This window comes from Thamnophis elegans, chromosome 10 (assembly GCF_009769535.1).
Source record: "Thamnophis elegans isolate rThaEle1 chromosome 10, rThaEle1.pri, whole genome shotgun sequence".
NCBI classification, from domain to species: Eukaryota; Metazoa; Chordata; class Lepidosauria; order Squamata; family Colubridae; genus Thamnophis; species Thamnophis elegans.
Window position 1 is genome coordinate 22,594,552 of NC_045550.1, and position 26,225 is coordinate 22,620,776.

General features: G+C 41.0%; 1 protein-coding gene and 1 long non-coding RNA gene across 4 annotated transcripts in view; one reads left to right on the plus strand and one right to left on the minus strand.

Moving 5' to 3' along the window:
- Positions 1 to 11,041: 11,041 nt before the first annotated feature.
- Positions 11,042 to 14,201, plus strand: LOC116514208. Of its 2 annotated transcripts, none has more exons than XR_004256077.1 (3): positions 11,042 to 11,271; positions 12,105 to 12,250; positions 14,148 to 14,201. It is a non-coding gene; the product is annotated as an uncharacterized LOC116514208 (long non-coding RNA). The 2 variants fall into 2 exon arrangements; XR_004256078.1 differs by having other exon boundaries at positions 12,202 to 12,250.
- A 7,566-nt stretch (positions 14,202 to 21,767) lies between these two features.
- The window catches only part of WBP1L (WW domain binding protein 1 like), a 55,086-nt gene continuing 50,628 nt past the window's right edge, over positions 21,768 to 26,225 (minus strand). For both annotated transcript variants that reach the window (XM_032225148.1, XM_032225149.1), the window contains exons 3-4: positions 25,171 to 25,332; positions 21,768 to 23,985 (exon numbers count right to left, since the gene is read on the minus strand). In XM_032225148.1, coding sequence (XP_032081039.1) covers positions 23,243 to 23,985; positions 25,171 to 25,332 — 905 coding nt within the window. In that variant the 3' untranslated portion in view covers positions 21,768 to 23,242. The remainder of the gene's footprint in view (positions 23,986 to 25,170; positions 25,333 to 26,225) is intronic.

Consider the following 26,225-nt stretch of genomic DNA (forward strand, 5'->3'; position numbering starts at 1 on the left):
CTTTTCTCCCTGGCCCTTGGTTTGCTCTTACTCATACGGGACTTTACCATATGGTTCCTTACTCACGGCTACTGGACATTGGACATTGGACTCACGATCTAGTCCTGGTTGGTACGATCATTGCCGCCCGTTGTTGTTAAGAGACTCCATCTTAGCCCCTTTGGAGCTTCTATCCCAATACCATCTATACCACCTTTACCATCTATCACGCAAGAAGAGAGAAGACAAAATCTTTCTCCCTCTTTATATTTCTGCGAACCCACCGGACTGGACTTTATGCGAACCCATCTACAGACTTTACCCGAACTTGCACATTTTTTACATCTTTTAATACTGCGCAATTATTCTGGTATGAGGAGTGCATGTGGTATGTATGTATTTGATTGAATGAGCCCACACTTTTTAACTTTGTAATTTGTTTAATTCCTTTTTATACTATATTGCTGTATTTTATGTGTTTTTAATTACTACGTGGGGATTGCCTGAGTGAACAAATGAGTGTGTTTGATTCGGAGGGCCTGTCGAGGAATGCAGGAGCCATAGGGGTGGTTGAGGGAACCACGGACACGGGAGTGGGCCGGAGCATTACGGTCGTAACAGGGAGGGGCAGATATGGCGGGGACTTTAGGGCTGGCCATTACCGGGGAAGGAGGGCTCGCTACGTCACAGAGATCCCTCCTTCCGGCCCTATGAGTCCCACTCCAAGGCCAGATGGCGCGAGTAATCAGGACCCCGGTCTCAGGCTGTTGTTGCTAAATGCCAGGTCTGTAGTTCACAAGGCTCCCCTTGTCCGGGACTTAATTTTAGATGAGAGGGCAGACCTGGCATGTATTACTGAAACCTGGCTGGGCCCGGAGGGAGGAGTCCCCCTCGTAGAGATGTGCCCAGAAGGTTTTCAGGTGCTCCATCAGCCGAGAGCCCAGAGAAGGGGTGGAGGTGTGGCTATTGTTATCCGAGAGTCTCTAGTACCTCGTAGGATCCCTGCTCCGGAGCTTGTCGGGTGTGAGTCCCTGCTGGTGAAGTTGGACCTCAAGGGTCAAGTGGGTGTGCTGCTAACGTACCTGCCTCCCAACAGCGTTGCAGCAGCCCTCCCCTCGCTCCTCGAGTCGGTAGCCGAGCTGGCAATTGAGTTCCCCAGGCTTATGGTTCTGGGGGATTTCAATTTGCCTTCGCTCGGTGAACACTCTGATGGAGCGCAGGAGTTCATGGCTTCCATGACAGCCATGGGCTTGACCCAGGTAATTCGGGGCCCAACCCACTCAGCGGGTCACACGCTCGACCTCGTATTTCTCTCGGAGCAGTGGACTTGTGATCTTGGTCTGAGGGGTAGTGAGATCATACCCCTGTCATGGTCAGACCACTGCCTACTGAGGCTTGACTTTCGGAGACCAAACCTCCACTGTAGGGAGGAGGAACCGACCAGGTAGTTCCGCCCCAGGCGACTTATGGACCCCTTGAGGTTCCAGACGGAGCTTGGGGTTATTCCTGATACTCTCGCCCACAGTCCGGTGGAGACTCTGGTTGCTGCCTGGAACTCGGCAGCGTCGGAGTCTCTTGACCGGATTGCGCCACTACGGCCGCTCCGAGGCAGTGGATCCAGGAGGCCTCCTTGGTTTACCGAGGAACTCCGGGAGAGGAAGCGCCGGAAGAGACGCCTAGAGCACCTATGGAGGTCCAACAAATCCGAATCGAGCTGAGCACTTCTAACATCATGCATCAAGGAATACATCAGGGCAATTAGGACTGCGAAAAGAGCTTATATTGCCACCTTGATCGCCTCCGCTGAGTCGCGCCCAGCCGCCTGTTTAGGATAACCCGTTCCCTCCTAAACAGGAGGGACACGGGGGATCCCCTGCAGGGTAGGGCTGAGGACTACGTCCAGTTCTTAGCGGACAAAGTTGCTCGGTTTCGGTCGGAGTTGGACTCCGATTCTGCAGATCCAGCCGAGGCACAAGGGGATAATCTGGTAGACCACCCCTGGGTTGAGTTTCAGGATGTTGCCCCTGGGGACGTGGACAAGGCCATGAGAGCTGTGAGTGCCTCCACATGTGTACTGGACCCGTGCCCCTCCTGGCTGGTTGCTAACAGCAGGGAGGTGACACGGGGCTGGATCCAGGCGGTTGTTACCGCCTCCCTTCGGGAGGGGGTCTTTCCCCCCGCACTTAAAGCAGCGGTGGTGAGACCCCTCCTGAAGAAACCATCTTTGGATCCAGCCGTTCTTAACAATTATCGTCCAGTCTCCAACCTCCCCTATGTGGGGAAGGTTGTTGAGAAGGTGGTGGCCTTTCAGCTCCAGCGGTCCTTGGAGGAAGCTAGCTATCTTGACCCATTCCAGTCCGGCTTCAGGCCTGGCTACAGCACAGAAACCGCTTTGGTCGCATTGACCGATGACCTCTGGAGAGCCAGGGACGGAGGCTACGCCTCCATCCTGGTTCTCCTTGACCTCTCAGCGGCTTTCGATACCATCGACCATGGTATCCTTCTGCGACGACTGCGGGAGGTGGGGGTGGGAGGCACTGTTTTGCGGTGGTTCTCCTCTTACCTCTCGGACAGGTCGCAGTCGGTGTTAGTTGGCGGGCAGAGATCGACCCCTAGGCCCCTAACATATGGGGTGCCGCAGGGTTCGGTCCTGTTCCCCCTACTTTTCAACATCTACATGAAACCGCTGGGCGAGATCATTTGGCGGCACAGGATAAAATACCACCAGTATGCGGACGATACCCAGTTGTATCTGTCCGCCCCGTGCCAACTCAATGAAGCGGTGGAAGTGATGAACCAGGGACTTGAAGCTGTTAGGGACTGGATGAGGGCTAACAAACTCGTGCTCAACCCAGATAAGACCGAGTGGCTGTTGTGTTTCCCTCCCACCAATTTGGCAAGTATTCCATCTCTCAGGCTGGGGGGTCAAACACTACACCCCTCAGATAGGGTCCGCAACTTGGGAGTCCTCCTGGACCCACAGCTGACTTTCGAACATCATTTGTCAGCTGTGACCAGGGGGGCATTTGCCCAGGTTCGCCTGGTGCACCAGTTGTGCCCCTACCTGAACCTGGAGGCTCTCACAACAGTCACTCGTGCCCTTGTGACCTCTAGGCTGGAGTACTGCAATGTGCTCTACATGGGGCTGCCCTTGAAGAGTATTCGGCGACTTCAGCTAGTCCAGAATGCGGCCGCGCGAGCGATTGTGGGTGCACCTCGCTTCACCCACATAACACCTATCCTCCGCGAGCTGCACTGGCTACCTGTCGATCTCCGGGTACGCTTCAAGGTGCTACTTGTCACCCATAAAGCCCTTCATGGTAGTGGATCTGGGTACTTGAGAGACCGCCTACTGCCAATTACCTCCACACGACCTATCAGATCTCATCGATTAGGCCTCCTCCGAGTTCCATCTGCCGGTCAATGTCGACTGGCAACCACGCGGAGGAGAGCCTTCTCGGTGGCAGCTCCGACCCTGTGGAACGATCTCCCCGTGGAGATTCGTACCCTCACCACCCTCCAGGCCTTCCGCACAGCCCTTAGAATCTGGCTATCCCGTCAGGCCTGGGGTTAAGACTGTAACCCGCCCGAATGGTATGAATGTTGTGTTTTAATTATGTATTGTCTTATATGTTAAAGTTTGTCTTCCTCCCCCCCCTTTTAAGTTGTGAGCCGCCCTGAGTCCCCCCAGGGAAAAGGGCGGCATATAAATAAACTTTAACCTAACCTAACCTAACCTAACCCATCTTTTGCAAAAATGGGCCCATTTTATGCCAAAACAAAGGGCATGTGTAGCCTTTAGGAGGCTTGTAGAGTGTTCATGGAGGGGGGGCGCAAAAACAAGCAAAAATGGCCCATTTTTCACTCATTTTTGCCCTTCCCAGCCCCCAGGAGCACTTTGCAGGCCTCCTAAACCCTCTGCACGTGCATTTTTGTGAAGGGGGCGGGGTTTCAGGGGGCCAAAAATGCTGTATTCAGTGTATAAGATGCACCCAGATTTTCACCCTCTCTTTTGGGGGGAAAAGGTGCATCTTATACTCCAAAAAATACAGTATGTAACAAAAAATATTGTCAAAGAATGTGAATTATTTGGCTTTTTTAAATTACTGACTTTCTCTTAAACTACATTCCACAATTGCATTGAATTGGTTCTCTCCCCCCCCCCTCCATTACACACATATAGGCTGGTGCTGTAAGCAGCTAACATAACATTCAGAGTTCAGCAAAGTTAATGTGGAACATTGGCCTGGGTTACAACATAATATAATGCTCAAAGTAAATGCCATGGTATGTTCACGCACATATAGCTTCTACAGCAGCCTCCTGTTGGATTTGGTCTGCATTTCCCAGAATTCTTATGTAGCACAGACCAGAAACTTATTTGAGTGGCATTAAATGGAAAGTATTGGTCTATGGGCTGCACTTTTTACTACTGTTTAAATTCTCAGATTACTAGTTTGATCTTGGTTATTTTAGTTTTTGATAGACTAACAGATCTAGATATTCGTTCTTCTTCTTTGCATGAATGCATCTTATCATCCAGAGTGAATGCACGTCCAGATTTGAGCAGAATTTACTTTGGATTTTTTAAACCATAGATTTAATACCATCTACACATTTATAGAAACATTAGATTGTTTATTCTAACCACTTGATATCATATTAAACCTGCATGCCTGCTTTGGCCATATAAGCACAAGGTACAAGGTGCATGCCTACAAAAAACCTAGGGATTTTTCATATTACCAATACTTTTAATATTTAACTAAATAATGGAGATGGTGAATGTAGTAACTGAAATGAGCCTAAGCCAGATATCTACACTAGTTTTCTGTATTCTTTCAGTAAAATATCAAATTTTAAATATTGAAACAACTGGCTTTACCAATCTTCGGCTTCTCCATAATTATTCCCAGTTAATTTTCAATGCATTCACAACATTGGTAACATTTCACACATTTATTAAAAGTATATTCCTCCATTACTCCAGAAGCAAAAGCTGGAATACATCACATCACTCTTTTCCACATTCCCCACAACTACCTTGTGACAAGCTGAGCTGACAGTTAAAAAACTGGCCGAAAGTCACGCAGTGAGCATGCAGCGAGCTTCCATTATGGAAAGTGGATGTGAACACATGCAGCCATGACACCAAACCATCTTTATAGTGCAATTGCCAAATGTTGGGAAGTGAAGCCACATTCTGTCACGCGTGGTCAACCATGCTAGATTATGGATTAACAAAGATTAATCTGTCTCCCTCAACAACTGTTCAGCATATTGAACTCTTTTTCACAATTCCTCAAACATCATTACTTTGGAAGCTCACTAGAGGGTGCCAGATACGTTACTATTTACAACCGAGTCTTATCCATATGAAATACAAATTAGGCTACTGCTGGGATTACTCTGTATATGTAGTGATACAGATTGTCATAATTGCATGATTTTTTCCCCCTCTGCCTGTTATGTAAAATAAAACAAGCAAGCCCGTTGCTAGAGCAGCTGCTCAACTGCAATTGACAGAATTGTCCATCCCCTAATTCTGTAGACAAGACCTTTGAGGCTGAAAAAAAATTGTCCCTCCCCAGCCTATGTTAATGTAGTCAGCATACATGCAGCATTGTGTGTAATGGAATATCTAGAATCAGGTTAATATCTATCTTGACAGTCTTAGCCCCTTGTGTGCTTTAATTAAATTTGGATAGAATCAGAGTCAAATGCTCATCCTTTTTCTTAACTTTTATATGGAGAAGATAATACATAAAATGAAATGCCTATGGAGATTCTCAGTCATCCAGGTCATGGTTGTCACAAATGTGCTTTTTTCAAGAGGCAACTGGACTTTCTGCTTTTTCTTTGAAGACATTTAGCTTCTTATCCAAGAGCTGAACAATCTTCTTGGATGAGAAGCGAAATGTCTTCAAAGAAAAAGCAGAAAGTCCAGTTGCCTTTTGAAAAAGCACCTTTGGGATAAAATAAAATGACAGATATATTATGTTTTTTAAGTAAATATTCCCATAACAATGACACAAAATTCATTGCTTTTGATTTTTTGAAGCAGCAGCATCTAATCCATACTGGGACATTCATAAGCTTGTTAAATGTTGCATGTAGTTTCTTATATTTATCATGGCCTTTATATTTTCCAAGATATGGTCCCTCTTCATTCAGGACAGAAAATACGTTTCAATATGGAACTATTTTCTCATTGGAAAGGAACATACATAAGGTTATATAATGCAGCTTCCAAGGATTCAGCTTCTGACTAAGCCTTCCCCAAACTTGTACTGCATGGCTAGGCAGGAATTTTGGGAGTGACAATCACTGGCACTGAGACGGAGTGCTGAGACGGATCCAGGTAAGGTTTCAGACTTCCAGATAGCAAATCATCCAGATCAGAAATAGCAGCAGTTGACCAAAGATTATGTTGACAAAACAAGTGGGACACCTTATGTAAAGTCTTGGCTTACATCCACACAGTCTGAGAGCATGTTTACTGATTAACAAGGAAGATCAGACAACGTACAGTCCTGTACAAGACAACATTTTCTTTAAGCAGAGCAAGAATCTGGATTTTCATGTTGTCTTACTACACATATGTTCAGTACATGCATACTTACTTATGGTAAAAACTCTCTGTGTGTACTTTTTAATTTATAGAGCAGCATTTTCCTGAATTTTGGAGTAGTTCTTGAATATTTTCGTAGATTGTTTTCAGAAGTTCAGAAAAAATACAACCCCAGTGCAATTTAATGTAGGTTCTATTTGAGGGCCAAATCATTTTTAAAAAAATCCTCATTTATGTCTGAAACCAGTGCAAAACCTATTTTTTTTCTTTTGCAACCATAGCTTGTGGATGGTTTACCATCCAATTGGCAAGAACTTTTCTTCTGAGCATCTGGCATTCAGTCACACACTATTATTTCACTAGTCCTTTGAAGGGAAAGGTGGCTTGGCAGTTTTAAAGTAAAGCAAACACTTTCCCCCCCCCCCCTATGATCAGAAAATGCAATAGCCTGAATTTAAAAAGTGGATAGGTGGGTATTAGCAATTTATGCTCTTCTACTTTGTGCAGAGTGAGGGTGGTTTTTGTTCTTCAGGAGCTGCGGGATTTGGGTTGAGTCCCGAACCAAATGGTGTTCTTTTGCATTCTCCCTCAGCATTTCAAAGTCTACAGCTGTAAAGACATGGCTTGAAGCTGCTTCTGGGGGATTGGGCAGTGGCAAGAATGATGGCATGAAAGTGTTCTCTGGGAATGGCCTTTTTTCTGTTTCATTCATGTTTTTTCTGTTGCTATTAAAAATGGTGAAGACTGAAGTCTGGATTTCTATTTTTGTTGTTTGGCACTGCTATCTCACTTTAAAACCAAAGCCCTTGAGTTTCTTACAGCATTCATAAAATGCAATAGAAAACCATTAGAATTCTATGCATAAAACAGAAAAAAGTGTGCAAATAAAGTATGCTGAATTGCTTTGATTTTAAGCTGATGGTGTCCCTTCCTACAGGGTTGACCCTGGTGATATAAAAATATTTCTTCACATAGGCCCATTAAACAGCAGGCTGCAAAAAATGTACATGTGACACACACACACACACACACACACACATATATATATTTAGACATGTTTAGTGTTTAAATTTCACAGCACTGCTAGACAACTTTCTATCTAAATAAAAGAAATTATTTAATTAATCTGTGTACTGCAAAACCATATTCTTCAGTTATTAAATTGCAATGATTATAAATAGATGTAAAGTCTGCAATAAAGTAGCATGGGTTTGTGTTAAATATATTTATATACGACTATAATCAAAAGACTAAACTCCTGGGATTTATAAACACTTGTACAGGTAAGCCTAGCTTAACAATGATAATTGGGACCAAGATTTCCATTGCTAAACATTGACGTCATAAAGTATGACATCATGTTACTGCACTGCTTAGTAATGGCAGTTCTGGTACTCCCCCATTATTGTTATTAAACGAGGATCATACAGGTTGTGGTGCAAGGAGTGAGATGCTGAGCACCCAGATCATGACTACGTGACGGTGGGAAAGCTGTCAGCTGAAACTTCTAGGACCAATCAGTTTAGTGCTGTCACTAGTTCAAATAATCAATGAATGAGGACCACTTGTGTACACACATTAAAGATATAAATGTGTGCATCAAAATGCAGTTTCAGAAATTTGACAGAACGTTACTGTAAAAGCAAGTAACTATATCACTACAGTGGTACCTCGTCCTTAATTGGTTCTGGGAGGCACAAGCACCAAAGAAACCATGTGACTTAGCATGACTCTTTGTTTTGGCTGGGAAGGACTTCCTATTTGTCCCTTTTGCAGTGACCTTCCTAGTATGGCTGACTTCCTATCTACCTTCTGCAGCTCTCCCCTACTTCCTTTTGCAGCAGGTTAAGTACCAAACAAATGGTGAGTACCAGGACATTTTCGTGTCAAAATGTGTTGAATACCAAATTCAACAAGTTTTGAAGTAGTTAAATACCAAGGTATCACTGTATTTAATTTCTCACCTACTTCTGCTCTGAATTGTAATAAACTCTTCACCCATTGTTCTATTTAATCACTACATGCACAGATTAGATTCAAAATATAATTTAGTATGCATGACTCCATTCTAAGGGAATGGGTGACAATATGCTAAAGCAGTGGTTCCCAAATTTTTCAGTCCACTGCCGCTTGGTGCTACAAACTCATCCTCAGTTGCCCCCCACCCAGTGGTGGAATTCAATTTTTTTTACTACCGGTTCTGTGGGCGTGGCTTGATGGGCGTGGCTGGGGAGTCATATGACTGGGAGGTTTGCACAATGGAAGGAAGATATTAACAGTAAAATTCAAAACTGTAACAATTAATTGCACATTTATTCAAAATCCAATTTAAAAACTTTTTTAGTTAAGCCGCGTGTTCCAACGGGCTCCGCGGGTTGTGGAGAACTCGGGGCCAAGAGAAGCGTATCCTAAGTCAGCCTTGGACCGCATCCCCCCGGCCCTCCTGCTCCCTGCGCCAAGGCTTGTCCGGGTCCCTGGCCAGGAGAGGCGGTGGGAGGAGACGGAGCCCAGGCTACGCAATCCTCCGCTTGTTATGGAGTGAATGAAGAGAAAGACAAATCGGGTGAAGAAGCAGGATGGCCGACACGGGGCAGCATCTGTGGGACAGAACTGCATGGGAAAGGGCTGCGGCTGGCCGTCCAGCCCAGCACCCACCGCTCCAGGCGAGCCATCGGGAAAGGGAGGGATGGGGCTTGGGGGGCATTGTCCACTTCTTGGTGATAAGAGCCATGGCCTTGGGCAGCTGCCTGCCTCCTACCCTACAAACTCATGACAGACTTGGAAGGGACCATATAGTTCATCTAGTGATCTAGACCCTTGCTCTTAGCGCCCTCCTAAGTCATCCCACTGCCCCCAGGGGGCAGTACCGCCCACTTTGGGAACCACTGTGCTAAAGGAACAGCATAAGATTGCTGAGTAAGGGTAGGAAGATGCTGTTATGCCTTGAAAATCTAAGTGTGGATTAAACAAACAGTATCTTTGAGAAGATTATCCAAAATGTCATATGTTGAGAAATGAGAAAATTTGGTGATTGCATGATCACCATTTTAAAATGTAGCAGAGAAAGAGGTAGCTGACTTCTTTGAATTAAAATCAGTCTAGATGTCTATTTCAATTTAAAGAGATATGGGCAAAAAAAATGCCTTACACTCAATGGCTGATTTCCCCTTCTGCAATTTTTCTTTTCATTTACATATCCAAACATATTCATGTTCTGTGTCACAGTTCTGTAAGATGCTTAAATTCCATAGCTTAAATTCATTCCTGGTGCATCTTTCTCATGATAAGCCTGCTTCCCTTGGACCATCAACATGGGATTAAAGGCCGATTTATTGCTAAGAAAGTAAAAAAAAACACAGATTCATTTCTTTCTAGTTTCTATGTTCTAGTTTCTTTTTCCCCCAAAAGTTGCATTAACATTTGCATCTTCCTATTTTGCACATTTTTTTACCATCTCAATCGAGATGAAATATATTCTTCTAGATTTAATATTCAGATTCAGATTTCTCTTTGGCCTGTTTAGTGACCTTGGATGTCCCTTGAGCTGGTAAACACTCTTTCTGAAATCTTGCTGATGGAATGTTGATCTACAGGACAGTCAAGAAGATCGTGCTGAATCACTTGTATCAGTATTTATATCCCTAACAGCTGCATCACAGGTTAAATTCTCATAACTCAGCTTCAGGATTCTATCACTTAGCTGTGGCTTGCTGAAGCTCACATTTTGTCAACCACAGTGAGTGCAAGGACATGTATATAAAAATGTCAAGAGGACATTTGCTGGAGAGAAACAAAAAGATTAGAAATGTCAAGTCTCTGCTGCAGTGGTGGGTTGCAGGAGGTACGCCCTGGTACGGGCGTACCGGTGCCTGCCAGGAGCACCGGGTACTGTTCCGGTAGGGTGCTCCAAAGGGCCCACCCGCCCGCCGAGCTTCGGTGCGTCCGCGCACAGAGCCTATGGCATCTGTGCGACGCTCCGCCAAGCAGCTGGAGCATTGCGGAGGCGTCATGGAGGTAAGGATGCATGTGCGCATGCTGCGCACATGCATGTGGGGGACGCCGGGCCCTGTTGCACCATACCGGTTGTAATGGGATCCAGAACCCAGCACTGCTTTGCTGTGCATGCGGGAAACACGTGCGCATGGACAGAGGGGTAGGGGGAGCGTGGGGGGGTGCAGTGTTCTCCCACACCCTGTTTTTGGTCCCAGGAGGCTTCAGGGAGGCCTGCTAGGCCCAAAATGGGGCACAGGGGTCACATACGCATGCGTGAGGGGAGTGGGAGCATGGGGAGGTCACACACACATGCTCATGGGGCAGGATGGGGGGGTCACACACACATTGTGTTATGGGTGTGGGCACGCCTCCGTGAGCATGCTTTCAGCACGCGAGGACAAAAAGGTTAGTCATCACTGCCTAGGTCAATACTAAGTTATAGATTAACTTAAGGTATAATTCTATAGCTAAGAACCTCCAAATTTCGGATGTGGAACAACTCTATATAATAGTATAATCCAACAGAATTAGTCCTCACTTTTAACAATAGCAATTGGAATCAGAATTTCTATTGCTAGCAATGTGGGTTGTCTTTGTTAATTGGGGATCACAGGTTGTTAAGCAAGGACTTCATGGGACTCAAACTTGCAATTTCCTGATAATTTCCAACTAGCAAAGTCAATAAGGCAGATTGTCACAAATCCAGGATGGCAGACGCAGGCTCTTGGGTGAGTGAATGCTATGGATTATGGGGGTGGGTGAGGAAGGGATGCTGCAGTGCAAGTGTGGGTGGAAAAGGGAGGCAATGTTGTTTAATACAAGCTGGTTGAAACTCCTGAATTGTGATCCCCACAGGGGTGCGGCAATGGACAGAACTGCCATGAAGTACCCTTCATTTAGTGGTTGCAACTTTGAAGGCTGCTGAAACAAGTATTCATTAACCAAGACTATCTAGAACAGTTTCCAGTCAGAATTAAATTCTCTGGTTTACTTTTGAATCTAAGAAATTATTTGAGGTATCAAAGCATGCTCCCACAATTTAATTAGTCATTCCCCCAAAGAATGTCAACATACAATGCTAGTTCAGTGTACTTTGAACAAATATACGGTTTAGTGAAATTTAATAAGAATATCTCAGTTGTAGTGAAATTACAGCCTTCAAAATCTGTGCCATTCTACTATGTATCAATTTCTAGTATTGTTGAGTTTATAACATCACAACCATTTAGGAAGAAACTGTTACATTTCTAGCAGTTTTTTGGGGAAAAATTACTTAATTTAGCAATCAAGACTAGAATAATATACTAACAGTAGAACAAATTGTACCAAATCTAAGTGTGAAGTTCAAAGTAAATTTAGTATTCTTCCACTGCAAATCCTGTATTGTATCTCTACAACTGTGATTAGATACTGCATTCATTTAATCATATAGCCCTTAATATTTAAGATTTTAAATCATATTCAGTAATAATTTATAAATTTCACCTAATATTCAGTATGTTGAATTATAAGATTTTCAAGCTCAATCAAGTTTTTCAATGCTTGATTCTTGTTTCTGTAGTTTTCTTCTCGTTGTTGTAGCACTTTTATTTGGAGATAACGAAACCAATTAAATGCAGAACTTTGTATGCTAAGACAGAATTCCCCAACCTTTTCAGCTTTGCAGACCGGACGGTTGGAGAGGGGATGTTTTCATGTGAACAGCTGGTAAGTGTGCTCCCTTTGCACAAATGGTTGCATCACACACATGCTGCTTCCACGGCCTAGTTCCAAACAGCTCACAGGCCAGTTGTTGGGAACTCCTGTACTACGAGATTCTTATTTTTATTTTGGTTCTCTTAAAAATGAAATCTTTTAATCTAAACATAGTGTTTAGCAAATTTCTTCATCTTCATGAAAGGAAACTTTTAATAATGAGGCAGGGTGGTGGTAGGAGGGAAATATATCCTCCCATCCTGGACATTCATCAGAAGTATTAATTTTATATTCACAATAACCACCACTTATATTCCCATTAATGTTTTAGATTGTCTCTGCCAAAGAACTTTAGAAAAGTTTATATCTTCAACTAGTTGTTTAAACAATACAATAACAAAACTGATTTAGAGTAGCACAAATTCTGATAACTGTAGTTTGTTTAGAAGCAGGAAATCCTGCATGCCTAATCAGAAGTGCTGCTTTAGTTTTAATTTGCCCTTTCATTTTTAAAATGGTTTTGTGTAAGTGACCTTTGGAAAACTTAATACCAAAAAGTTCCCTTGAACTTTTGGTTTTCATTATTGACTTTAATTGGTAACATTTGTACGCATTTTAAAATGACTTCCAGCATCAGGCTTTCCCTTTCGAAGTAGAATGTTCCAATGAGAGAGAATTGGAAAACTGGAGATTTCCTGTCCCGGTTTTCGCTTCCATGAAAACAAGATGCATTTAGTGTCTTCAGTAATCCATATGCCTGCTTTTACATGTCAAAAATGAGATATATACATATCAAATTTGAATTACAAAAATACAGACAGCCACTAGATGGCAGCAAAGAGATTGGATTATTTTTTTTGCATCTTTTCAAACTATCTTCACCCCAAATATTACAGCAATACACTAATAAGACTGTCACCTTGAAACTTCCAGTAAGAACATACAAACTGGAACAAATGAAATACAGTAAAGCACATGCAATTCCAGAAATAAATTATCTATTTAGAGTTGTCTTTTATTGGATCTTAGAGTGCTTCATATATTGAGTCAAAACATGATACTGAATCAAATTATTTTTAAAAAATGATCTTTATCTGTTGCTTTCCAAATTTAGGTATATTACAGTAGCTGCCTAAAGTTTAGCCAATGATTCAGAATCCACATCAATGTTGCTATCAGTGTGTGTATGTGTGCATATATATATATGTATGTATGTATATGTGTGTGTGTATATATATCTATATCTATATGTATTGTGTCACAACCCCTGGTATGCCCAAATATGGGAGGGAGCATACTCCTTCCCTTTTCTGTCTATCGGCTCACCCTGGGAGCCATCGTTTTTCTCTTTGGTAATTCCTTGGTTGGGGTAGTTGTCTGCTTGGCTGTTTATTGGTGTTAATTCTGCAGTCTCCTAAGCTTTTTGTGATTCCAGTTTCAGAACATGTCCACCACACATAATAAAGAATACCCCAAACTTTTATAAAACCAGGAAAAATGTGAAATCATGTTATGATCCATCAGTATTCACTTAGAATTACCAATATGCTTATTGTAGCTCTTAGCTTTCTCCCAAAAAGTTACATGATTTCTGACTACTAATTTCTTACTCTTCTGCCAAACCATGAATCATGGTTTATAATCCAAAGGCTAGATTTATAAAATTATTAATTCAAAATCAAATAAGTCACACCACACAATTCACTCCTCACATTTGACTTTAATTAACTATGAAATTCTGAACTTTTTACAAAACAGCAATGAAACTGTCTCTGTGATGTAGTGAAAGAAGCCATGTCAAAAATATTTGGTTTCTGTTTTTGTTTTGCTGTAACTTTATAAAATTACACAGGACCTCCTTTTAATTGCCTTTCCAAACCCTCACAAGTTGTTTATTCTTTTTTTAAAGGTTTTAAAGGAAAAGTTGTCAGCAGCAAGAAACGGGAACTTTTTGACAAGGAAAAAGAGTTGAAGCATACTGACCATAAATTGTCATGAGAGGCAAGGTGTAGAACAAAACCCTTGCACAACCAACCAGCTGTAGTTCTGTATGCATGTAGCTGGATAAAGCTGAAATATGAAGAATGGGAGAAATATCAGAATATTCCATGCCTCCATACAGAGAATGATGGCCCAAGGAAGAGAGAGAATATGGCATTATAAGTTAAATGGGAGACCCACCCCAGAGAAGAAAGCATATGGCCTCCTGAAACAAGATTCTCCCTCGCACATACGTGCTAATTGTTCCCAACTCTAGGGGGCAGTGCTCATCTCTGTTTCAAAGCCAAAGAGCCAGCGCAGTCTGAAGACGTCTCTGTGGTCATGTGACTGGCATGACTAAACACCGAAGGCGCATGGAATGCTGTTACCTTCCCACCAAAGGTGGTTCCTATTTTTCTTCTTGCATTTTTACATGCTTTTGAACTGCTAGGTTGGCAGAAGCTGGGACAAGTAACAGGAGCTCACTCTGTTATGTGGCACTAGGGATTCAAATCGCCTACTTTCTGATCAACAAACTCAAGTGTCTTAGTCCCCAAGCCACCATGTTCCTTTCCTGGAACAAACCAGCCCCGCTGGTTCCTGCTGTCTCCAGCACCCCTCCTATACCTTGACTTGTCCCAGAGAGATCTATAAAGAACAACAAATGCTGAGAACACCAGAGGAGTGCAGGAAGGAAAATGCTCCACCTTAGAAACATTTTTGAAAAAATGCTTTCCTTCTCACATTCCTTTCTTTTCCTAACTTCTTTGAGCAGGACCAAACTTGAGAGGCCCAATTTTATAACCATTTATTAAACCTGAAGTTTAAAAAAAGTAAACAACCAGTAACTATAGCTTACTCAAAAACATATGAAGGGGTGTGGCTCAAAGGTGGCGCATGCTGTTCTTAAAAATGATTTCCCATAGAATAATACGAAACCACGTGATGCAAAAAATGTATGTAAAGCCAATATATAACAGTCTAAAAAACCAAATCAAAATAAACTTATCCGATACTCCTAGCTAAAATTAGCTATTTCTTAGAATGACTAGATACCTGTAGCTAAACTTGCACTCTGTGGACTCTCCCCCGCCCCCAGCATCTTGTGGAGATGCAACCTTTTATCAACCTTTTATCAAAAGGTCAGGAACACGTTTTCTAGCTTGCCTCTTTCTTACAGCAGCTCTTTCATAGGGAGGAAGGAGGTTGGCAGAACTTATCTTTTGCTAACTTCATTCATAACAGCATCTTTGCAAGACTTCAATACAGCTGCAAGTTATTCAAGGCTGAAGGAGAATGGGAAGGACAGCTGTTAAGTGTAAAGTTAGTTAACTGCATACTTGAAAGGTTATAGTTTGGAAAGACTGAAATATGGAATAGCTTGTTCAAGACCATCAAGTCTCTTTCTCAACCCATTAAATAATGTAGGATTTATCAACCTTTCTTTTAGTAATATATATAGGAAGCAAACCCAGATATAGGAAAAGAAGCATTCTATTCCTCTGATAATTGGAACTAGGCATGAACTGCATTTTTTTCTGAGCTTGGCCTTTGAAAAGAACAGCCATCCAGGGTTTTGAAACAAGCAATGCACACTTCAGCATTTCCTGTAATACAAGAAACTTGGGAATCACACTTCCCGTGTCAACTCTCAAAACGATTTTAGCTGAAGCCATATTCTTTTTACTTTGTTTCATATATATATATATATAGGGAGGGGGAAAACTATAGGGTGCGGGACAATTCCTCCCAGGTGCCAGACATAACGATAAGGCTTGTGGGAATTAAGGTCAGCTCAACAAGAGCTCATAATGCATAGTGCACCGTGCCAACTCAGTGAAGCGGTAGAAGTGATGTGCCAGTGCCTGGAGGCTGTCAGGGTCTGGATGGGAACGAACAAGCTTGCACTCAATCCTGACAAGACTGAGTGGCTATTGATGCTCCCTCCCAAGGATGGTCCAGCTATTCCATCTCTCAGCCTGGGGGGTGAAATTATTCGCCCCTCAGAGAGGGCCCGCAATTTGGGAGTCCTCCTGGATCCAGAGCTGACCTTAGAATATCATTTGTGCCTGGTGCACCAATTGCGACCCTATTTGGACCGGGAGGCCCTTCAGATAGTCACTCATGCCCTTGTCACCTCAAGACTGGATTACTGTAACACGCTCTACATGGGGCTGCCCTTGAAGAGTGTTTGAAGACTTCAGTTAGTCCAGAATGCAGCCTCCCGAGCGATCGTGGGTGAACCTAGGTACACCCACGTTACACTTATCCTTCGCGAGCTGCACTGGCTTCCCATTGGTCTCCGAACACGCTTCAAAGTGCTAGTTGTTACTTTTAAAGCCCTACATGGCATCGGACCTGGCTACCAGAGAGACCGCCTCCTGCCAATTACCTCCCAAAGACCGATTAGATCGCACAGACTAGGCTTTCTCTGGATCCCATCTGCCAGCCAATGTCGGCTGGCGACATCCTGGGGGAGGTCCTTCTCTGTTGCAGCTCCAGCCCTTTGGAACGAGCTCCCTGTTGAGATCCAGACCCTTACTACCCTTCCGGTCTTCCGCAAAGCGACTAAGACCTGGCTGTTCCGGCAGGCCTGGGGCTGTTGAGTTGTCCAGCCCCACTTCAGGTTTGTGACTGTTGTGCAATTTTAAACTGTTGTTTTATTTTTTTTATATCCCCCCCTCCCTTTTATTGTAAGCCGCCCTGAGTCTCTTTTGAGAGTGGGCAGCATACAAAATTTAATAAATAAATAAATAAATAATGGTCAGAGGGAGTAGCTGAGCAGCCTGCCATCTACCTGGTTGTCTAATGTGACCAATGACAATAGGGTTGGGTGGGTGATATCTATTTCTTTTATTATAACAAAATGCAAGAAAATTTAGAATTGGTTTCACATTTGAACATGCCAATATGATGTACCCAATAGAATGGATCTTTGAGAAAAGCCACAACCTCAGAGACCTGAATTGATTGGGCCATTTTTTTGAACCATGACACAGGATTGTGTAATTCTGCATATTAAAGATGGTAACGTATCACAGATCAAACTAAAATGCATTTAAAACAATTTTCAGATTTTAGCTTAAGTTTGCTTGCATAATCTTATCAATTGCAGAACTTTTGCATTTTAAGGTGCTGCAATATTGTTTTTATAAACTAAATTCCTCAGAGAGAGGAGGAAAATACATTCCAGTTGTCAGTAGAAATGAGAAAACTAATTTTCCAAAGCAGTTCCAAAAGCAGAGAGAACATGATGTGGAGAGTAAATGAATTTTATGTGATTGCCTAAAATCAGGGCAAGCCATAATTGCAAGAATTGCTACATTTGCTTTATAAACATCTCCTTAATGTTGTGAAGGGTGTGTGTCTCCTTGGCAGCGGTTGACTTGTTGATACAGAGCAGCCTCCCAAATCAATAAGCAATCAACAATAGCCTGTTGTTTTGCATGAAGAGAGGGTGAGTATGCGTCAGTCACCTGGGACAATTCTCCCCATGTTATATAACAGACCCAGGAGGCATATTAAGCCATGACGAAAAGAGGGTTATTTTCTTCCAGTCCTTGCAGCAGGATAGCAGGAGGAGGAGGAGAAGGAGAATAATGCTAAAATACCTGTGTGCTCTCTTAAACTGGGCATATAGCCAAGTGAACTGGAAAAACATTCAACCTCAGAATACAGCTGCTCTTTGATTACAAACCCAGAAATAAATTCTGTTTCATGTTTCAAATGTACTGATGAGGGCACTGAGGAAGTTAGTGCTGTTTTGCTTACTTACCCTTAGATATGTTCACGAAGCATAAATTGCCTAGAGCATATATAGAATAATTTGGCAGTTTTTGGATGAGCTTAGATTTCCTTCATGTGGACTTTCCAGAAGTAACAGCCACTTGTACTGTCATCAAATCATTTACAGAACATATTGCATTCTATATTATTTCTCTGTGATTCTAAGGCCCCTCAAATGTGCTGTGAAAATCAAAATGACTTACCTTGATGAACATGCAATAAAAGCACAAGTAAGGCAATCAACATTAAATGTACATTTTGGGGGGAAAGCTTTAGCAATGTCTTAACTGAAAATAAATAGAAAAAAACTTGGCATTAGTGAATAACTAATTGCTACATTAACTTAGTAACTGAGTTGACCTTTCATAACAAGCCAAATTAATTCATCTGGGCTTGTGTTAGCAAGTGTGAAACCAACTCCATAGCTATCTGAAAGCAAAAATCCATTTGAAAATGTTTCAACTACTTTAGTTAAAATGACAATTATTGGACACAAAAAAAATATGGTTGTAAGAAGAAAAATATGGGTTTTCTTCCTTTTTCATAACATATACTTACCAATGGGAAGAGTAATGAGTTAGGCATTCTAAAACATATTGCACAATCTATTAAAATTTTGGTTACTGGTAGACGTTAAAAATGTAGACCAACATTCACTGGATCTCTTCAGCCCTTTCAACCTGATGCTATTTGCTATTCCTAAAATACCAGATTATTATTGGTATTTTAATTCTTCTCTTAACTTCATATTAGTTTTCAGAGAAAAGTAGATATATTATACAATCTTCGGAAAAATGATATTAAATTATCAGTTTTTGTAAAACAGCAGCAGACATTTCCTTTAAAATGTGGAAGTTGTTTAGTTTGGTGTTAATGTGCAATTAACACAATAGAACATTTTGTCTCATATGTGCAGAACATGACAGGAAAAGTATGAGATGGTTATAATTATTTTGTTGCTAGGGATACTGTTTGGGCAGTAAAATGTGGTTTGGATTTGTCTGTTATTGGCACATTTGGATTGAAATCTGCAAAAATGCCAATATAATTAGAGGGATAAGGAATGCTCTTGGTATATCTCCAAGACATTAGAAAAGTTTATTTCTTATGTTCAGGAAGGTGGAAAAAATATTACAGTATAAAGCAATTTTTCAATTCCTGGCTTTTAATATTTCTAGGGCAGTGATGGCGAATCTTTTTCTTATGGCGGATTGTTCCCGAACTTCGGTTGCCTCGTAGGGGCCGTTTTTTACCCTCCCCAGCCTCTGGAGGATTTCCTGAAGCCTGGGGAGGGCAAAAACGGCCTCCCCCAGCCCTCTAGAAGGCCAAAAATAAGATGGCCAGCATGTACATGCGCACCGGAGGTGATTGCTGGTGTTCCAGCAAATATGGCTCTGTGTACCACCTTGGCACACATTCCATAGGTTCCCCATCACGGTTCTAGGGTTTAAAAAACATCCCATAAATGTTGCCAGTACTAATGTTATGATTTTATAAAACAAAATTGTTGGATTTCGTTCTCTTTTTACTGCTATACCAAAATGATATTTTGGTACCAATTTAGGAAGCTGTGTTAGATAAATACATTGCTTAAATTAAGTCTATTAAAGTCTATTGATCATGACTGCTACATGGAACTACCATTGTTGTAGATACTATTTAGTTGCTGCTTTCAAAACCAGTTTTAGACAGTTCCAAAACATGTTCTAGGAAAAAAGGATGTTGGATTAGCAAACTTTTGTCTGATTTAGAAGTATTCCCACAGAATGATTTCTAATGTTTCATTTTTGGAAAAAAACAAACATAGCAAAATATCATGCAATCTGTTCTTCCTGACTAATAGAACTACAGATGTAGTACAAAATTAATTATTAGAGATTACTTATATTAATTTTGCAAATAATACTTTAAAATGTATTCACACAGGAAATAGATGTGTATACAATGGGGAAGAAAACTGTAGGACCCAGAAGATCATATATACGGTGAAATAAATAAATAAGTCTGTGGGGGGGGGGTGTTGTTTGTTTTTTGTGTGCGTGCATGCATACATACATACATACATATATATATGCAGGTTTTGGTGTATTGGGGTCTTTTCCCATGTAAGATTGAGAGTATCTTGGCAATGTTTCGACGAGGTCCCACTCGTCATCTTCAAGCTGGTGTCTTCGGCCTCATGCCGATACTAGCCTGAAGATGACGAGTGGGACCTCGTTGAAATGTCGCCAAGATACTCTCAATCTTACATGGGAAAAGACCCGAATATAGCAAAACTTGCATACCTTTGTCTGTGAAAATCTACAAATATTATATATATATATATATATATATATATGTATATGTATATGTATATGTATATGTATATGTATATGTATATGTATATGTATATGTATATGTATGTATGTATGTATATATATAATGTGTGTGTGTGTGTGTGTTTTCGTAGATTTTTACAGGTATAGGTATGCTGGTCTTGTTGACTAGGGCTGACATTTCAACAAGAGAATAATTATGGAAGCTATCGAAATAGAAAAACACCCCCACAACATGAATAAACGTGACGATACATCCCGCCTACCACACATCTGGAAACCAGCTCTAGTCAACAAACGAGCCCCACCCGCCACCCAGACCGTTACAACACAAAACAACAACGGACACACAGCCAGCACCAATCATGATACAACTACACAGCCAATCAATCCACTTACTGAAACAAAGCCAGCACTCCACCACCACCACAATTTATAGAAAGACGGCTGCTCCGACCACACTTTACTCATACAAACACGAAGCCGAAAACACCAGCCTGAAGATATATATAATGATCCAGGAATATTTAAGATTTACCTCAAAACCAACATTATGCTGCACTTGTAGATATAAACTATATATATCTTAAACCTCCAGATTACTTGATGATGTATTTTCTCAAACGACGATCTGCTACATTCTCATTTTGTATTGTGGAAACAGCATAGATTTAGTGTCTACAAATATAGCAATTAACATAAGAGTATAATAATTATGGTCTATTAGGAAATAGAATCAAGTGTCACAAAGTACCAGTGTGTCTTATCACCTTTGTATTTCTCTCCAGTACTGATCTCTTGAATTATTGGGTCAAGTAGTATATACATAAAATGGCTGGATATGGCTCTGAAGTCCATAATAGCACAGGTATACACCAAAAGACCAGCACGTGAAACGGCTCTGACGCAAATGAAATTCTACCCATCCCAATTGTCCATTTCCATTCATTAGCTATATATAAATCATGATAGCTAGTAATGTTTTATCTAGATTTTTTTCCAGATCTGAAATTCGATGTCACCAAGCAATTTCGTGTAATGCAATTCAAATCAAAGTCAGAATGGGATTTTGATCACTGATAAAGAGATATTAAAACAAATAACATCAGGTTTCTTTTCTATTTCTACCTAATTCATAAATGGGAACTATTCTTCCAAAAGTAAGACATTTGAGATCTATTTATTTGTCCTGGTTTTTCCATGGTAGTAAGCAAGATGGGAAGAATAGTCTAATTTAAAGTGCAGCTCTGGCTTCTACAGTATTGCTATTTTCACCATATAGCTGTATATAAACAGGTACCTGCTGCTGGCAGTGTATCTGTTAAGAATAACATTGCATCCACATAACTCTGGATTAATTTCAGAATTCCACGACCAAATGTAAACAAACATTTTTCATTGTGATGTTTCTGCTCTATTTTCCCCCAAAGAAAATGAAACACAAGGAATTATCAGAAAAAAGGCATTATATTTGGGTTTACACCATATTTCAAACTGATTTTGGTTTCAAACAATCAAATCTGAAAGTCTATTTTATAACAATAAATGACCCAGACAACCGTAATTCAAGAAAAAGGGAAAGGGGAAAATAAAAAGATATGTCCATCATACAATATAGAAACCAAGGGTTGGTCTCTTCCACAGGAACACTCCGAGGAATGTTAGTTTCAGTTGTTTTGAGTTTCTTCCCCTTCCCTTTGGTGTTGTTACTAACAAAAAGTCCATTGTTTGGTTAAAGCAAAGCAAGTCTTTTTTTTCCTGCAGTCTTACAGCAGCAAATTTCATCTTACCAGTAGGAAACACGCATGCAGACACACATACACACACACATACTCAGAGACATTGTACAGTAGCCTGTGCCGCTTTCAAGAGAGCGAAACACAGACACTCAGTTCTTTTAAGTGGTCACTTGTTAGAATCGTACTAACTTTTGGACTAAGGAAAGAAAATACTGCACAGGTCTTCCACATTAATGTTGCAAATTATCCATTTGCAATTGATTTCTCCATTTGTTCAAAAAGCATCGCTGAAATCTGAAGGCACCTGAAGACAGCCCTGTTCTTTTGTATGTTTTGGTTTTGTCATTTTTAACTAGTGTGCTGGTCTGAAATTGCAAAGCCCCTGTCCTTTTGCACTGCAGCATACTAGTTGCAAGTTACGTAAAGACCAAGTACTGGAAAAGGAGAACTTCTATAGCTACACATTTGCCTTAAAAATAAAATAAAGGGCAATGTCTGAAGGCCCCTCTTGCATAAACGCTGTATTTTTGGTTATCGTTTTTGTTTTTGGAAGAAACTGGTCCTTTACCAGCTTCAAGAAGAAAACATTTATTACAGACTGTTGTAATCAAAATGCATCAGAGATGCATTCTATTGGCTAAAAGCAAAAACCGTAACAACCCACTCTTTTGGGAATTTATTTCAACTTCTCCATAGTACTACCTAAACGTATTGCCAGGGCTATCAAATGCCACAGGCTTTTGGGAAGACACCTGAAAAGAGGGATGGGGAAAATACACTAATGAGACCAGGTGGGGGCGGGTGGGGGAGGGCAGGAGAGGGATGTTAAACACTAGTACTCCTTGTTCTCAAACATTTGACGTTTCTGATCAGAAAATAAAGCAGTTCCTGAAAACTTTTAAGGTGACAATCAACCAAATAAACCATCACCAAAAGCAGCAATAGGAAGTGTTTTTTCTCTTTTCTCTCTATATAAATGATCACACTTTAAATCAAGTCCCTAAACAGTCAGAGGACAGAAGAGGCAATTTTAGCACAAAAAGAAGAAAAGAAAAGCCTAAACATGCCTGCCCCCTTTTCAACAGATTTTAAATTATTCCCATAGTTACATCTGAAGAAAAAGATGAACCAATTTGGTTTTGGTTATATTTATCATTTTGTAGAATTTCCCTTCTGATGTTTTTTTAGCTGGGAGATGTATTGGCATAAGAGTTTGGAGAGTCCTGCTCATTTATGGTGTTCAGGAGCACACACACAGGTTGTCTGGAGAGGTGGTGGTGGTTGTGTTCTCCATGCTGTTCATCTGAAGCACTGAAAAGCCCTTCTTCCTCATCGCCATGGGGTGGATGGCCACTGCAACTATCACAGAAGTCTATGGATCCATCATCAATGAACCCATCTAACTCCTTGAGATCATTATCATGGTGGTCCTGGTTACAGATACATATTTCAATGCCAGAATCTCCGGTAAACCTTCGGTGTCTGCCTGGTGTCTTGTCTTTAGCATCTGAAAAAGCGCTGTTTTGATCTAAGCTTTCTGAGTTGTAATCCTTAAGCAATTCTTCCTTGCACTCTGACTCCTTACCAGAAGTAGATACATGGTCAGTTGCATCTTCTAATTCCACTCTACTGCTGAAATTCCTTGGCTCACCACATGTTGCTTTGGTAATTGATCGCTCAACTGATGGACTGGAGGATTCAGAATTCCCGATGCTTGGAGAGGCAGTGCTGTCCATATTTCCATTATTGCTTTCTGCTCCTGACAGCGTGCCTGCCTGAGCTGGCTGTAGATTTCTTGTATCTGGTGCTGTACTGCCATTGCCAGTTGGAATGCATTGCTGATGTAAGGCACTATATGGTGGGGGAGGGGTTGGAGGTCGATTCACCACTTCCTCATAGGGAGGTAGTAAATAATTTGGCAAAAATCCTAAATGGGGAGGTAGGGAGGACAAGTTACTTCCATATTTCTATATAGATGAAATCTCAATCACATTAAGACCCATTTGTTTTATATAAGTACATATCTAGCTATTTTATTTTTTACAAAATCTGAATTTCTTACTTCATTTAGGAAGTAGCAATTGCTTATGCACTAACATGCAGGCAATATTCAAACCCAGAAATTCATATAAGCAATTTAAGTGGCCTTTGATACAAGTGATGCTAAATTAATTATCTGCCCCATGACTAAACAAAATTCTGGAGAAGAAAAGGAAATATATAGATATCTGACCATCCATTATAAAATTAGAGATCCCTTTATCTACAGTACTATTTCTCAGAAATAAACTTGACATGTATATACTTTCCCTTTACTTACTTTTTCTTTCCATATTTCCTTTTCTTACCCCTTGCCAAATTTAACACTGGTATCTTGCAGATATTTTGGATTATAGTTCTCATAATCTGTGCTATTATCTGGGATTTATAGTAATTGCACTGAGGAACATTGGGAATTCTCCAGTTGCCTGTTCTTGATTTACTAAATATGTCTACATTTTTTAGTAAAACACAGACAGAAAAGTGGCATCAGACACTATTACAAATACTAATAACAAGAGATCTCAGCTATCTAGCTCCTTTTGCATTCTAATGATATGTTGCAGCTCCTTTTTATTATATCTCCATGACACTGATGTTGTATTAGTCACAGAGGAAAAAATATAAAATATAAAAACAGCTCAGCTTTTATTACTACTACTGATTTTGTTCAGACTAATCAGCAAATATGCCTCTTGTTCCTTTTTACAGTACAGTCTGGAAAATAACTCAAAAGGGAATATAGCTTTACCATGCTTGATACAAAGTTATCTCATGGTTTTATTTTTGTGTTTCAGTCAGTCACCTATAGAGCTTATATTTTGCCTGTATCAATTAAAGGTTAGCCAGCTTCAACTACCACAGTCAAATTGCTAGAAAGGATAGGGCGCAGTCTCTCAGGATATTATAAACCTGCACTCTGTCCTCATCAACCAACCTTTCTGTACCACTCCTGCCACTTTTTTTTTGGGGGGGGGGGGAGGATTCCCTGTTGTATTCATGTTCCCTCTCAATATAGCAATATTTTGGTCTTGGTCTTTGAAGACAGCTACTCCTTGCATGCAGTACATACGGAAATAAAATGGCAGGGTGGAGTAGTTATGAGCTTCACGATAGGCAATCAAGTTAATTTCATGTTGCCTTTGTTGTGCCTGAAGTCTGTGTTTGGCGCGTCGGTGGTGGCAGACACAACAGCAACTCAAAATGATGATGATCGTCCATACTAGCCAGAACCCTATGGAAAAAGAAAAAGGAGGAAGGCAAATTAAATCTTATTCAGAGTATTTCTTCTTCAGAAGAAAAGCTTTATCTATAACTACTGCATATGTGTGTAACCATTTACAGCGAGTCTGCATCTGTCAATAGATCAATTGTCAGGAGACATAAATACAAGCAACATGCAGAGTTATCAGGTATTTTTACATGTTTATTCCAGTCAACTGAAAATAAGACTCATCACAAAGACTTAAAATGAAGATTTGAATGAAAGTGGCCTGTGGGAAGCCCCCAGTTGATGTCATGGAGGTCAAGTGAGAACTATTGCTTCTGACAGAAATGAGAGCATATTTTAAGGCTCACGCCATGCCAGGTAAGATAAAAAAAATAAGTATGAATGGGAAAGAAAGATGAAATAACCAAGACATTAAATATATGGTTGTTATAAAAAACATTGTACCTTAGTTTTGTTAAAAAAATAACAAAGTATCCTTAAGGTAGTAAAATGCTCATGATAAACAGCCCAAATTACCAGAAATTTTGTTTTCCATTTATAGCATTACAAGATGAAAATACCATAAAAATTCCCAATGTTTAACAGAGGGGATGAGGGCAGGGGGGGGGGAGGGAAAATATCATAGAAGGGCTATACCTAATGTTGCAAAAGAAAACCGGCTGAGTGACTTGGGCCACTCATTTTCTCTCAACCCAACTCACCTAACAGGATTGTTGTGGAGAAAATAGGAGGAGAAAGGAGTATAAGGTATATATGCTGCCTTGAGTTATTTTAAAAAAATTATAAAGTGTATGTATGTACTATGTATGTGTGTATGTGTGCATGAGTGCAGATTTGTTTTTTCCCTTCTTATATAATGCCTGAACCTGAGGTGTGAGTACAGGTAGATTCTGAGC